This window comes from Phycodurus eques, chromosome 12, assembly GCF_024500275.1.
Source record: "Phycodurus eques isolate BA_2022a chromosome 12, UOR_Pequ_1.1, whole genome shotgun sequence".
NCBI classification, from domain to species: domain Eukaryota; kingdom Metazoa; phylum Chordata; class Actinopteri; order Syngnathiformes; family Syngnathidae; genus Phycodurus; species Phycodurus eques.
This window is the reverse complement of record NC_084536.1, coordinates 21,674,812-21,688,383: the sequence shown is the minus strand read 5'-3', so window position 1 is coordinate 21,688,383 and position 13,572 is coordinate 21,674,812. Positions and strand designations below refer to the sequence as shown.

The 13,572-nt window shown below is 40.3% G+C and overlaps 1 protein-coding gene across 9 annotated transcripts in view; it reads right to left on the bottom strand.

Moving 5' to 3' along the window:
• The window catches only part of uggt2 (UDP-glucose glycoprotein glucosyltransferase 2), a 47,980-nt gene extending 37,019 nt beyond the window's left edge, over window positions 1–10,961 (bottom strand). For 5 of the 9 annotated variants that reach the window (XM_061693035.1, XM_061693036.1, XM_061693037.1 and 2 more), the window contains exons 1-10: window positions 10,755–10,961; window positions 10,347–10,508; window positions 8,018–8,100; window positions 7,812–7,942; window positions 5,644–5,756; window positions 5,295–5,472; window positions 3,045–3,141; window positions 2,894–2,966; window positions 715–815; window positions 489–588 (exon numbers count right to left, since the gene is read on the bottom strand). In XM_061693035.1, coding sequence (XP_061549019.1) covers window positions 489–588; window positions 715–815; window positions 2,894–2,966; window positions 3,045–3,141; window positions 5,295–5,472; window positions 5,644–5,756; window positions 7,812–7,942; window positions 8,018–8,100; window positions 10,347–10,483 — 1,013 coding nt within the window. In that variant the 5' untranslated portion in view covers window positions 10,484–10,508; window positions 10,755–10,961. Of the gene's footprint in view, window positions 1–488; window positions 589–714; window positions 816–2,893; window positions 2,967–3,044; window positions 3,142–4,747; window positions 4,808–5,294; window positions 5,473–5,643; window positions 5,757–5,979; window positions 5,994–7,811; window positions 7,943–8,017; window positions 8,101–10,346; window positions 10,509–10,754 lie in introns of those variants that run through there. The other 4 variants (XM_061693038.1, XM_061693040.1, XM_061693041.1 and 1 more) reach the window with 4 other exon arrangements.
• Window positions 10,962–13,572: the final 2,611 nt, after the last annotated feature.

Genomic DNA, 13,572 nt, shown 5'->3' with positions numbered 1-13,572 from the left:
GAAGTTATAATTTGATAGTCAACATAATTGAGCAATAAAGTGAAAATGTGCTCTTTGCAACTATATATGATATTGTTAGCATCAAACTGGTTGACAGACCATTTCCCAAATTACAAAAGGTTTACATTTGAAGTTAATTTCCTGTTTGCTATCATCACAGTTTTCCTATTTGCCGTCACTGTTACTCCTTTGTGGTGACATCACAGAAAAAGCAAACAAGTCTAACTTTTGTGACATATCTTTCCAGAAAATAATGCTTGAACTCCACATTGTTCCACTTTTGGCGCATTGCACTGTTTTTCAAAAATAAAATGTCTGATAATATTTTTTTTTATTATTATTATTTTCAAAACAATTAAGGTTCTGTGGATGAAAAAGTGTGCTGTGAATGAACAGACAAGAATACCACTTCGGGGAGCGGGGGGGGGGGGGGGACATGAAATTGGATCAAATATGTTAACTCCTCACTCAGTGATTTAGTTTCTAACCTTGCCTTGCTTGGAAATTTTTGACTGAGGTCTCGCATAAGCTTCAGAGTATCAAACCTTGGCACAGACAGGATTCTGGCAGCCGCTTGGAAGCTTAGGTCTACATGGATCAAAAATTTAATCAGAGTTACACAGTATAGCTAATAGAAATAAAAAATGATGATACCAGTAAAAACTATAACTATGATCAGCCTATAGGAGTTAATAATGGGCCAATACTTGTTACCTTGGAGCTCCCACACTTTGAGAGGTGCCATGTCATTGGTACTGTCCAGTAAATGCTTACGAAGTTCGCCCAGTTGCTCCTGGAGTTCAGGATGAGATTTCCTTGACAAATATAAAAGAAACATAACAATATGGCGATATTGGCTACAACATTACGATATTAGCGAGTCTAATAATATCCAATACAAGAGTTGCATAAACATTTCTAAAGCTTAAGTCGTACAGTTAGTGAGTTATAATTCATACAAATCACAGGGAGGTTTTTTTCTTAATACAGGCACAACTAATGTTCTAATTCTAAATGTATAGTTGAAGTGAAGAGAGTTTTCAAACAGACGTGGCATCTGTAAAGCTGAAGTTCATGATGGAGTTTAAAGTGCTGTTGTATGTTTGAGCACAATAACAAAATATTTGTCAAATGACTAACTAAGGAGCACTATTAAGACTCTCTTGGGTATATTGGTTGTTTGTATTGGATTCATCGAGTCTTGGTGTACCTAATAAGGTGGCTGGTTAATTGTACAACCCCAATTCCAATGAAGTTGGGACGTTGTGTTAAACAAATAAAAACAAAATACAATGATTTGCAAATCATGTTCGACCTATATTTAATTGAATACACTACAATAATATGAATACACTATATTTAATGTTCAAACTGATCAACTTTATTGTTTTTAGCAAATAATCATTAACTTAGAAAATGAGCAAATAATCATTAATTTAGAATTTGATGGCTGCAACACGTTCCAAAAAAGCTGGGACAGGGTCATGTTTACCACTGTGTTACATCACCTTTTCTTTTAACAACATTCAATAAACGTTTGGGAACTGAGGACACTAATTGTTGAAGTTTTGTAGGTGGAATTCTTTCCCATTCTTGCTTTAAGTACAGTTTCAGCTGTTCAACAGTCGGGGGTCTCCGTTGTCGTATTTTACGCTTCATAATGTGCCACATATTTTGAATGGGAGACAGGTCTGGACTGCAGGCAGGCCTGCCTAGTACCCACATTCTTTTACTACGAAGCCACGCTGTTGTAACACGTGTTTTGGCATTGTCTTGCTGAAATAAGCAGGTGCGTCCATGAAAAAGACGTTGCTTGGATGGCAGCATATGTTTCTCCAAAACCTGTATGTACCTTTCAGCATTAATGGTCCCTTCACAGATGTGTAAGTTACACATGCCATTGGCACTAACACAACCCCATACGATCACAGATGCTGGCTTTTGAACTTTGCGTCCATAACAGTCTGGATGGTTCTTTTCCTCTTTGGCCCGGAAGACATGACGTCCACAATTTCCAAAAACAATTTGAAATGTGGACTCGTCAGACCAAAGAACACTTTTCCACTTTGCATCAGTCCATCTTAGATGAGCTCGGGCCCAGAGAAGCCAGCGGCGTTTCCTGGGTATTGTTGATAAATGGCTTTTGCTTTGCATAGTAGAGTTTCAAGTTGCAGTTACGGATGTAGCGCCGAACTGTATTAACTGACATTGGTTTTCTGAAGTGTTCCTGAGCCCATGTGGTGATATCCTTTACACATTGATGTCGTTTTTTGATGCAGTGCCGCCTGAGGGATCGAAGGTCACGGCCATTCAATGTTGGTTTTCGGCCATGCCGTTACATGCAGTGATTTCTCCAGATTCTCTGAACCTTTTGATGATATTATGGACCGTAGATGATGAAATCCCTAAATTCCTTGCAATTGTACGTTGAGGAACATTGTCATTAAACTGTTCACTATTTTCTCACGCACTTGTTCACAAAGAGGTGACCCTCACCACATCTTTGCTTGTGAATGACTGAGCAATTCAGGGAAGCTCCTTTTATACCCAATCGTGGCTCCCACCTGTTCCCAATTAGCCTGTTCACCTGTGGGATGTTCCAAACAGGTGTTTGATGGGCATTCCTCAACTTTCTTTCTTTTCTTTTTTGCCACCTGTCCCAGCTTTTTTGGAACGTGTTGCAGCCATAAAATTCTAAGTTAATGATTATTTGCTAAAAACAATCAAGTTTATCAGTTTGAACATTAAATATCTTGTCTTTGTAATGTATTCAATTGAATATAGATTGAACATGATTTGCAAATCATTGTATTCTGTTTTTATTTATGTTTAACACAACATCCCAACTTCATCGGAATTGGGGTTGTACATGTAAACAAGTGAAGCTCCTTACTTCAATGCTCCAAAAAAGAATCCTTGAACTTCGTCATTATGATCTTCCTCTGCCTTAATGATTGTCTTTGAATCTACAAAGAAAAACAATGTGTCTGCTTGTGATGGACACAAAGGTTCAACAACGAATATTTGATTAACTGCATACCAACCTTTGACTTGGGTGTCGTCCACCGCCTTATACTCTGTGCTTTTGATTGCCAACTCGACGCCATAGCCAGATAAAAGCATCTTCTGCTGCTTTGGAGTCTGTGTAAATAGTATATATGATTATAATGATGGAGGCAGATCCATTCCAACATATTTGCAAGATATACACATACAACATAAAGCTATTATACAGACTTCTCTTCTCATTTTCCAGTTGTACCACTGACGAGCTAACAGCTAATAACCCCCAACAGTCTACAAGATGCCTTTGTGGTTGACGTACATATTTAAGATACAAAGCAGTATACCAAGTAATATACACATTTTTTGTTCAGTCACAAAACTATCAGAGTTGTAGTACTACAAGCACCTCCAACTTTTGATCATGTATTATAAGTTAGACAATAAGGTCTGACTTTGCTGAAAGCAAATACGACTGATTCATGCAGGGCAGCTTCATTATCCATTTGCCTTTGAATTATGCTGCAATAAACACAGAATTAAAAAATAAATGCCATTCGCTCATTACATCATGGGCTTTGTAGAAATGTGGCCAACAAGACACTCAAGGCTCATAACTAGCAGTACTTCATTTAGGTTAAATTCAGAGAGATTCTACCATCCCATCAATAGTAAAAACAATTAATTTCAAATGCCTGTCACAAATGGGGACATTGCTCGTGTGGGCTGATGACTATTTGACAATACGTAGTCTTAATAACTTAGTTTCAGCAGAGTTACAAAGACACCATAGATTAAATATATTGTTGCATTAAAAATACAGTTAAGAGTATTTTATGGCAACATCATGTAGGTGTCCTGTGTGGCTAACAAAACGCGTTGTGTAATCCCTGCCCCGGAACACTTGGAATCTGTTTGGAAAATGTGAAGGAGGAGTACCTTGAAGGAGGATTATCAAATGTGTATTTGGCCGATCCTACCCAGGAGACAGAAACTCGTCCAAGTGTGCAGAGCCAAAGTGCAAACTCTACACTTTGGTGCAGGTGAATGATGCTACGGTCCAATCAAGCAAACCATAACGCTCGACTGATCAACCTCTCTGAATAAATCGCAACACTTTCAAGTCTGGCCTTCATAAACGGTTGACCACATCTGAATGGCTGTGACCGCTCAGATGCGTTTTCTATAATCTATAAAACCATTTCAACGCCTCCAGTCAGGCAGAGCTCAAAAACTAGTTCTCCATTGGGAACACAAATTATATATACAAAGAGGACAGTCACCTTGACACCGGTGTGAGATTCACACCCTTGCACCATTAAAAGACCGACTGTACACCTCAACCCTTGGCTTTTCTCTAGCATGGCTGAAATAAATGTTCCTTCCCTGTTGCTTTTTTTTCCATGGGGACGCCACAAGGCCAATACGGGTCAAGACAAACGGCTAAATCAATTTAAACAGCTGAGAATGAGTTTGAATGAGTTCAGGTTATTAACCTTATAACAAGAAGTAAACGACTTTTTACCCTAAATTGTTTCTATCAAAGGTGGGTATGCACTGGGTGTACCAAAGAGAAACTACAAGGAGCAAGAGAAGGACATAATGGATGGATTGATTGGCTTCCTCTTTAATGGACGCCATACCCCAATTATTGCTGGGTACGTCGGCCACGCTGAAAATTAAACGTCGAACTTCAAATAAAGACCTCTCGGGAAATGAATTGGTGGTGTGGCTAGGTAATTACCTTTATGGCTGATACCACAATGTGTCACATTGACATCTTTACCATAACACACACAGTGTCTGCAGTGCAGACGTGGCATCTGTAAAGTTGGAATTGACGCTGCTGGACGAAAACAAAATGCCAATTTATTTGGGACACACAGCACCATCAAGTAGTCAAGAAAAAGGATTTAAATAAAAAATACTAAAATAAAAAAGAAATTATAATAATACAGTTGAAGCCCCTACTAAACAAACTCCTTGCTCCTTCTAGACACTTGGTACTATCTGCAGTTGAGTTGAGGCCCAGGGCACTACATTAGAAGTACCATACATAGTAATGACTCATGCTTATAGTTTAACACAGACCAATAACATAATTCATCTTTGAAAATAACAATTTAATTAATCATGGATAGCCTTACCTTGGAAAATGTTTATTTTTTTTAAATGTATTTATTTTTAACATTTTTATCCAAAGATCACAAGCAGGAAATAACATTAATAAGTAACGAATGCTTGGATTCTCATATGCAACTCAAATTACACGCCATATTCGGGCTACTTACCGCCACAAAATGACGCAGTACATATGTTAGAGCTCCCCCATCAGCCTTCTCTGATAGCACGGTATGAAAGGTGGTGAACTTCTTGGTTCCAATCTCAGCATACAGGATCACGACCGGGACGTCTGTTTTATTAGCCCCGGGATATATGTGATCATTCTTGTACAAATACGGATGGGGCCTGCAAGCGTTTGAGAAAACGCCACTGAAAATTACATTTCACTCTTCCAAGGGCAAACTTGCACTTGGTGGGAGTGTCAAAGATTTCCAATATCAAATTAACTTGTGAAACTTTTCTGCCCTAGTCTGCTGGGTAGATACACATGGGGTTGGTTGTGTCACTTGGATTTACCTGCCTGCAGCAGCCTTCAGAAGCTTCTTGATCTTCTTTGTACTGCAGCTATGTTGGCCATGAACGGAGACAAAAGCTGGACAGGCCTCAGGTGGCGGCTCATCGTCGGCTATCTGTGGAGGAACGAGTACACTTTGACAGAAAACGAGAACAAAAATACAACCCTGACACTGTCTGTCTCCGGTGTCCTTTTGGATTACATCTGGGTTGCAGTAGTATTGCCATCTTCCATAGTCAACCAAATACTGTAACTGCTTTGTATTACAATGGGCATTTGACTAAAACTCCTTGATCGACTATGGGGCACATCATCCATCCATTTTCTGTAGTGCTTACCCTCATTAGGTTCGTGGGTGAGCTGGAGCCTATGCCAGCTGACTTTGGACGAGAGGCGAGGTACACCCTGGACTGGTCGCCAGTCAATCACAGGGCATATGGGGAACATAACCAATCAATTCATTGGTTATCTGCACTAACATGCTTACCAACTAGTGAGAATCTCTCAAAATAATGAACCCCTATTTTCATTCCAGTACCATATTGAACTGAATAACACTGCCAGAAAAGTTGCTCCACAGCAGTGGTCTGCGTAGATTGGTTAGCTAAACATATATAGTTGTGCCTTGTGATACGAGTGACCCGACATAACTAGTTTTTGGAGATATGAGCAGTCATTCAGCCGATTTTTTCCTTAGACTTGCGAGCGCAAACTTGAGATACAAGCGCTGTATGGTGGCAGTGAACTCAGTAGTAGTAGTAGTAGTAGTACTACTATTCTCCTTCGTCTGGGTCTGCATGACAATATTATACTGCCTCCAATTGGCACACGAGCAGTGCAGCACAATGAATTTAATTGCTGCATTAAATCATGATGCACAAACTGTATAATTAATTACATTCTATTTAATTGTGTTTTTATGAAGTACAATATTATACAGTGCTATTATTTCTCATTAAAAACAAACAAAAATTTGTGTTTCTTCCGGGCAGTGCTGGAACAGATGAATAGCATTTCCATTCATTTTAATGGGGAAAGATGTGTTTTGAGTTAGAAGCCTGGTCATGGAACGAATTAAACTCATGTCTCAGGGCACCACTGTACTTGTCTCTATAAAAAGGTAGAATTTTTTTGTTTTACATGACATTAGCAGTTAATCTTATTTCATACCTGTGTGACAGTTAATGCTTAAAATGAAATGCGTGAGGTACATTAACAAAAAAAAAAAAAAAGAGGATGGAACAAATTGTGGTTGTGCTTCTAGGTACCACAACAGTTGAGACTGAATCAGCAGCACCTTGATTGGTTGCTCTCCATTTTGATTCAATTGTATCTAGACAAAATTAATCAACAATCATCCATCCAATTTCTAGATTGCTTTTCCACATTAGGGTCATAAAGCCTATCCCAGCTCACTTTGGGTGAGAGGTAGGGTCCACCCTGGGCAGGTCACCAGTCAATCACAGGGCACATATAGACAAACAAGTATTCACACTCACATTTTCTTTTTTTTTTTGGACAATTTAGAGTCTTCAAAATAACATGCATTTTTTTGTAATGTGGGAAGAAGCCCTGGAGAAAACCCACAGTGAGAACATGCAAAGTCCACACTGGAGGAAGAATTCAAAACGATGAATGAATTGACTAAATCCGTTATTAAACCTGTGCCTGTTTGTACGGCATCATATAATCATGTTTTATACTATGGGGATAATGAATTTTTACAACAAGCAATGTTGACAAGCAATGTAGACCAGAGTATAGAATATCTAACATTTTACACGATGTGTGGGGCACCGAAAAGCCTGCAAGCACCGAAAGTCATATTGCAGCATCATTCAAGATAATAATCGCTGAACAGTTCAATTTCAAGACAAATATTTCATCCAGTGTTTTTGAGAATAATGACTCAGCAGTGCCAAAGCAATTGTAAGTAAAGACGGCAGAGACCCCCAGGTCATGAATTCAGGGCCGCATACAAAAAAATTGCTCATAAACTATGTAGTGCACCATACCTGTCATACGTGTTGGTATATTCATCGATGGCATGAATAATTCTGCAATATTTGACATGGCTCCCACCACATAAAGTCATATTACCAAGCTGCCAGAGAGACATCGTCAAAATGTTTTAGATTTCACGCAATTATAATTTGCGATCACACCTTACCCGCTGGAAGGCGTGAACAGCTGGAGAGTAGAAGTGCAGCGAGAGAGCCATTTTCAACAGGTTCACTTGAAGATCCGTGAGGAACTGGTTGGCTTTCTTTATGACAAGGTTGTAGTAGGAGCGCACAGACTCTGGGATGGATCAAGATGAGATAAGTTAGAAGAGAAATATGATGTGAGGTAAAGGATTCCAGCTTGACCGCGTACCTCCTTGCTTGTACACGGTGAGCTCTTTTACAGTGTCAACAAACTGCCAGAATTTCTCATTGCCATCCTCTCCAATAAACTCACTAAAAAGGAGGTGGGGGGGGGGGGGGAATCAAATACATACAATATCGTAGTCTTGGAGCAACATATCACATAGTGAACCTTAGGACAACACAGCAAGCTTTCATCAATAAAACACAGTGAAGCCTGTGAAGTCAAATACCCCTGAAGCAATTGGAATTTAACCATCATTTACTGGAAAAATGTGCCACACAAGTTTAACCGTCATTATATCAGCATAGGTGCGTTTTGTTTTGTCTTTAGCTTTTTGGCAAATGGACAGACAAACATGGATGACGCCTGCGTGCCTCACAAGACCTCAACTCAATGAGCATAGGTTTTGCTTTTTTTCTTTGACTTCTTTTGCCACATGTAAATAAAAAATAAAAAAAAGCAGCCTCAACAAAGGTTATCAAGAGAAGAATGTGGGAAGAAAAAAATTAAAAATACGCAGACAGTGTCAGTTGGTATCAACGTGAAGGTCAAGTGTTTTAACGATTTCATTTTTATACAGCATTTTCCATGTGAAGCCGTTTTAGGGCCTGACAGTCTCATTGCACGTCAGCCAAGCCCTCATCAGGTTGCTGGGCCAATAGCAAGTCCAACTTTCATTGATATAAATCTGGCCTCCTCCTTAGCGTAACCCAGCGCCAGTGTGTGCTGCGTCTCAATGCTGTCTTCTACTAACGCAAGCAGAGTCCAAAGTCTTGAAAACAAGAGGGCGCCCAAGACATCCATCCATCCATCCATCCATTTTCTGAGCCGCTTCTCCTCACTTAGGGTTGCGGGCGTGCTGGAGCCTATCCCAGCTGTCATCGGGCAGGAGGCGGGGTACACCCTGAACTGGTTGCCAGCCAATCGCAGGGCACATACAAACAGACAACCATTCGCACTCACAATCACACCTACGGGCAATTTAGAGTCTCCAATTTATGCATGTTTTTATGGGATGTGGGAGGAAACCGGAGTGCCCGGAGAAAACCCACGCAGGCACGGGGAGAACATGCAAACTCCACACAGTCGGGGCCGGGGATTGAACCCGGGTCCTCAGAACTGTGAAGGCTGACGCTCTAACCAGTCGTCCACCGTGCCGCCGCGCCCAAGACAACAAAAGCATTTTGGTGCCGCATGGACACATTGAGAAATAGAAACCCCCACACCCTGTCTCCAACTTTAGTGAATAATCACGTAAGCGCCGTTTATCTAACCACCACTGGCTAATTTAAACCATATCCACCCCCCCCCCCCCCCCCCACATACACACACTTTAAAGAGAGTACCCATTACAATTCCATTGTATTACCACTTGTAGAGGCAGAATTTAATCACCAAGCCACCAAAAGACACTTGTCAATCAGTGAAGCAGTATGGAGCCACGCATTTTCCAAAATGTGCAGATAACTATAAAAATTTGCTTGGTTGTTTAATCACCGTCATTCAAACATGAATGTGAATGAATATGAATTCATTTTAAATTTGACGGCTCTCCAAAAAATTAACTATTTATAGGCAATCAAACAAATTTAAAGTACATTTTCCATCATTTACGTCTGACTCCCACATGGGGCGCATCTACGACATGAAAATTAAGCTTCACATTAAGCCCATCCATTTTCCGAATTTTTACACTTTGTACTCATTGGTGTGAGTTGGCGCCTATCCCAGCTGAGTCATGACAAGAAGTAGTATACACACTGGAGTGTTCGCCAGCCAATCATAGGAAGGACATGCAGTACAGACAAACGAGCACACTCACACCCAAGGCCAATTTGGAGTCTTCAATGAAGCTAATATGCATGTTTTTGGAATGTAGGAGGAGGTCAGAGTATGTGAAGAAACCCCATAGAGAAACGGGGAGAACATGCAAACTCACACCCACCAGCGAGTCACACATATACTTGTTGGAAAGATGACAAAAAGCACCATGCGAAGCCTCTCTAATGGCAAGAGCCTCCATTCGTCATGGTAACGAAATCTCGACTTCCCATTGGCCCAGCAGTATATGAGGACTGGCTCACTTGCACCATCTTGGAATTTCCACAGTACAAACTACATATCAAAGGTAGTTTATGCAAAGATCCATGTTTCTAGGTGAAGTAATATATATATATATATATATATATATATATATACACACATATATATAGTGAAGTATTAAAGTAAACATTTCATTGTGCTGCAGATGTGGAAATAAAGATACTCAGTGAATAGATGGCACATAACTCCAGTGTGCATGCCCATGGATGTGTATTGTGCTACGTGCAAATACCTTGTCTCCAAAAGGAAAGGTGTCGTGTGCCATTTGGCTTTTAGACTTGCAACGACGCCTTTGGATGCGGATGCAGTGTGTTGCATGTTGAGGAGGAGCAGCAGCGGGGACAGCAGGATAATATTCCTCATCTTCATCGTGTCAACATGAAGTTGTATGAACCTGCGTAGAGAGCGAGCGGTCAAGTCCAGCACGCCTTTCACATGTGTCGGTCGGTCGGTCAGTCGGTCTTGTGCCACGTAGTTACTGTAAGTTACAGCATCAACTCGGTTGCATCTCCAACACATTCAGTCATTTTAGCGAAAATGCTGCAAGCAATCACAACCGTTATCCAAACGAGACGGTTTTCATAAACCCATCGCACCGAACCAGAAAAGTCATATTACGCTGAAGTTAACAAAGTTTTACCTTTAACCGCTTGAAATGACGACAATACGATATCTGGAGTGACTGAACTTGCTAACTACAAACATGTAGGGATAAGGCTGGAAGTGACAACCATTATACTATTCGTGGCTGTGTATGCCGTTATTGATCATGACCGCTACAATACAAATACAACGACTCCGTCCCAATGTGTCTATTTTTGGGCATCAACCATGGTCGTATGCTAGCAACCGGTATAGTTGACAGGATGGAGTTTGCCGGTTTGGATGACGCTTAATTCTTGATATTGAAACTAAATTAAATCTTGAATTGAGTTATTTATGCAATTTGTTTTACATATTAAGATGTTTTATTAACATAAAGCTGCCGATAAATAATAAAATGGGTGTTTTTTAGACCTGTTGATAGAGAGATTCAAACAGGCATAGCGATGGACAACTAACGGACCGTCGACTGCAACTCAAAATATTTCCCACCAAAACGGCATAATCTGAAAGGGAAATTGTTCTTTCTTTATCTATGTGACGCTCCAGTCTTTGTTAAATGTGTATAAAATGTTTTACAACGATTTATTCAATCGTGTTGAGTTAATGTTTCCGTTAGTAACAGATTATTTTGAATATAAATGAGCAAATAAACTTCTAGGAAAAACGCTGACAGACACATTGCCCATTTTTATTTTTATTTTATTTTTTTGTCCTGTTCATCTGTTAGGTCAAGCAGAATGGAAAATCTGTAACCCTTTTATGCCGGAACAGTTTTACTGTGTCACAGTGGAGTTTTTAAGCTTCCGTTGTGGTTTCTTAGCATTATAATTGAGGTTTATTGAGAATCAGACTTGATCAATTGAACAGAATAACGTTTCTAGAAGGGAGAGAGAAACAAAGACAAAGCACTAATTGTAAACAGGATGAGAGAAGTAAATCGTTACATTATCTACAACAATGAAACATTAAATATGAGTGTGGCATGGGGCTGTAGTGCTACACCCTGTGAGGGAAGGACAGGACAAGATAGAACAAGACTAAAACAGGAAAGTGGCATCCTGCAGTTTAAAATATACAAGAGTTTTTGGATAACCGAAGATGCAGAAAGCATCTTTTACCTAACCACCACTGAGTAATTTTCAGTGGTGGGGAATTGCACTGTATCATAATGACTGGTGTTTCTTAACATGTTGCCACGCTCATGTCGCTAAGCCAACCAAAACTCACCACAGGCAGTGTCAATGAAAACCGACTATTTGTAAAGGCAGAATGAATTATGCATCTTGTAGTTGATCTCATTAGATGGTACAGATGTAATAATGACCGCGAGTAATGAAGCTTCACATTTCCATCTGTAAGATAGTTAAAGGGTTTGCCCAGCGAGTCATTTTGAATTGTGGCGAGTGCTACGTGGCCTGCAGCTTGACTCCTTAAAATGGCTGACTCCTACCATTTTCACAATGTTAATACTCGAGAAATGTATGGGTAATGCTCGCCTTTTGTAATCTCAGCAACAGAACCGTTGGATGTAGATCAAGGGTCTCAAACTCACAGCCTGGGGGCCAATTTGAGGCGCACAAGACGATATTTTGCGGCCACCTACTTGACATTAAAGTTTAGTGTTCGCCCGACCTGCACTTTAAAAAACAAAATCTACATTTTTAAAAATGTTTTTGCTGAGTCATTGCCCTGAGCCTTTTTTTTTTTTTTTTTACATTTTTTTTATAAATCACTCATAAGCTACCATAGCTCAGGCTCATGACAGCTTTCAGCTGTGTTTGTCAGCAAGTTAGCCAAAGTGAATTAGCAATGTTAGTCACTCATCCACACCCAGTAACGTCTTTCCTAAAACCTGCCATGAACAGAAAGGTTGGCATGTTTATACGCACAGAGAAATTTGCGGTGCTCAAGAAATACAGCATCAGACGTCTTTATTACTCGACATGCCAAGGCGTACGCAAAATGCCAGGGAACTGAGAGCGAGGACCGGGTCACCAATCTTGTTCTAAGGCCAAAGTGTCAAACTGGTGGCCCTGGGACCAGATTTGGCCCACCACATCATTTCATGTCGCCCGCCAAAGCAAATCATGTACGTCGACTTAATGTTTTTACTAAAATACCAAAATTGCAAGTTGTTTTCCCTTTCAATAACATTGAGATATTACGGATTATTGTTATTTTTTTGTTTTTTTACTTTGAAGTAAATTGCGTAATTTTTTTACTGGCTTCTGATTTCAAAACTAGTTATCCCACATTTTGTTGTTTATATCTAATAATATGAGACGATCATACACTTATATGGGTTCACAGTCAAAACGGCCCTCAGAGGGAAAACCACGATGTGGCCCACAACAAAAATGAGTTTGACACCCCTGTTAAATAATAAAGATCGAGAAGATTAGTTGTACTTTTTTTGCATGAAACCCTTTTTTCGTGGAATACTTGATCCAGCCCAAACTCACCCAGACGACCCTCAGATAAATTGGGTTTGAGACCTCTGATGTAGATGGATAGATAGATAGTGATGTTATATTAAGTGTGAATCAAAGTTAAATTGAGTGGGGGGTGGGGGGATAGTGTTGGAGAAATTGGTCACTTTTTATGACTTTTTAGTTATCGCATTGAGCCTTTTTTAGAAGTAGTGCAAGTGGTTGAATGTGCATGATGTCATAATGTCTCATCCCACCCTGCCAGACGAGATAATGGGACAGTGGGACTGGGACGTGCACGCACGCACGCACGCACGCACACACACACACTCGCAGACGGCCGATTAGTGGACTCCCGTGCAGCCAGTCAGAGCGCCTCAGCAGCCGGGGGAGGCTGAGGGATGCTGCCGGTGGTGGGTGGAG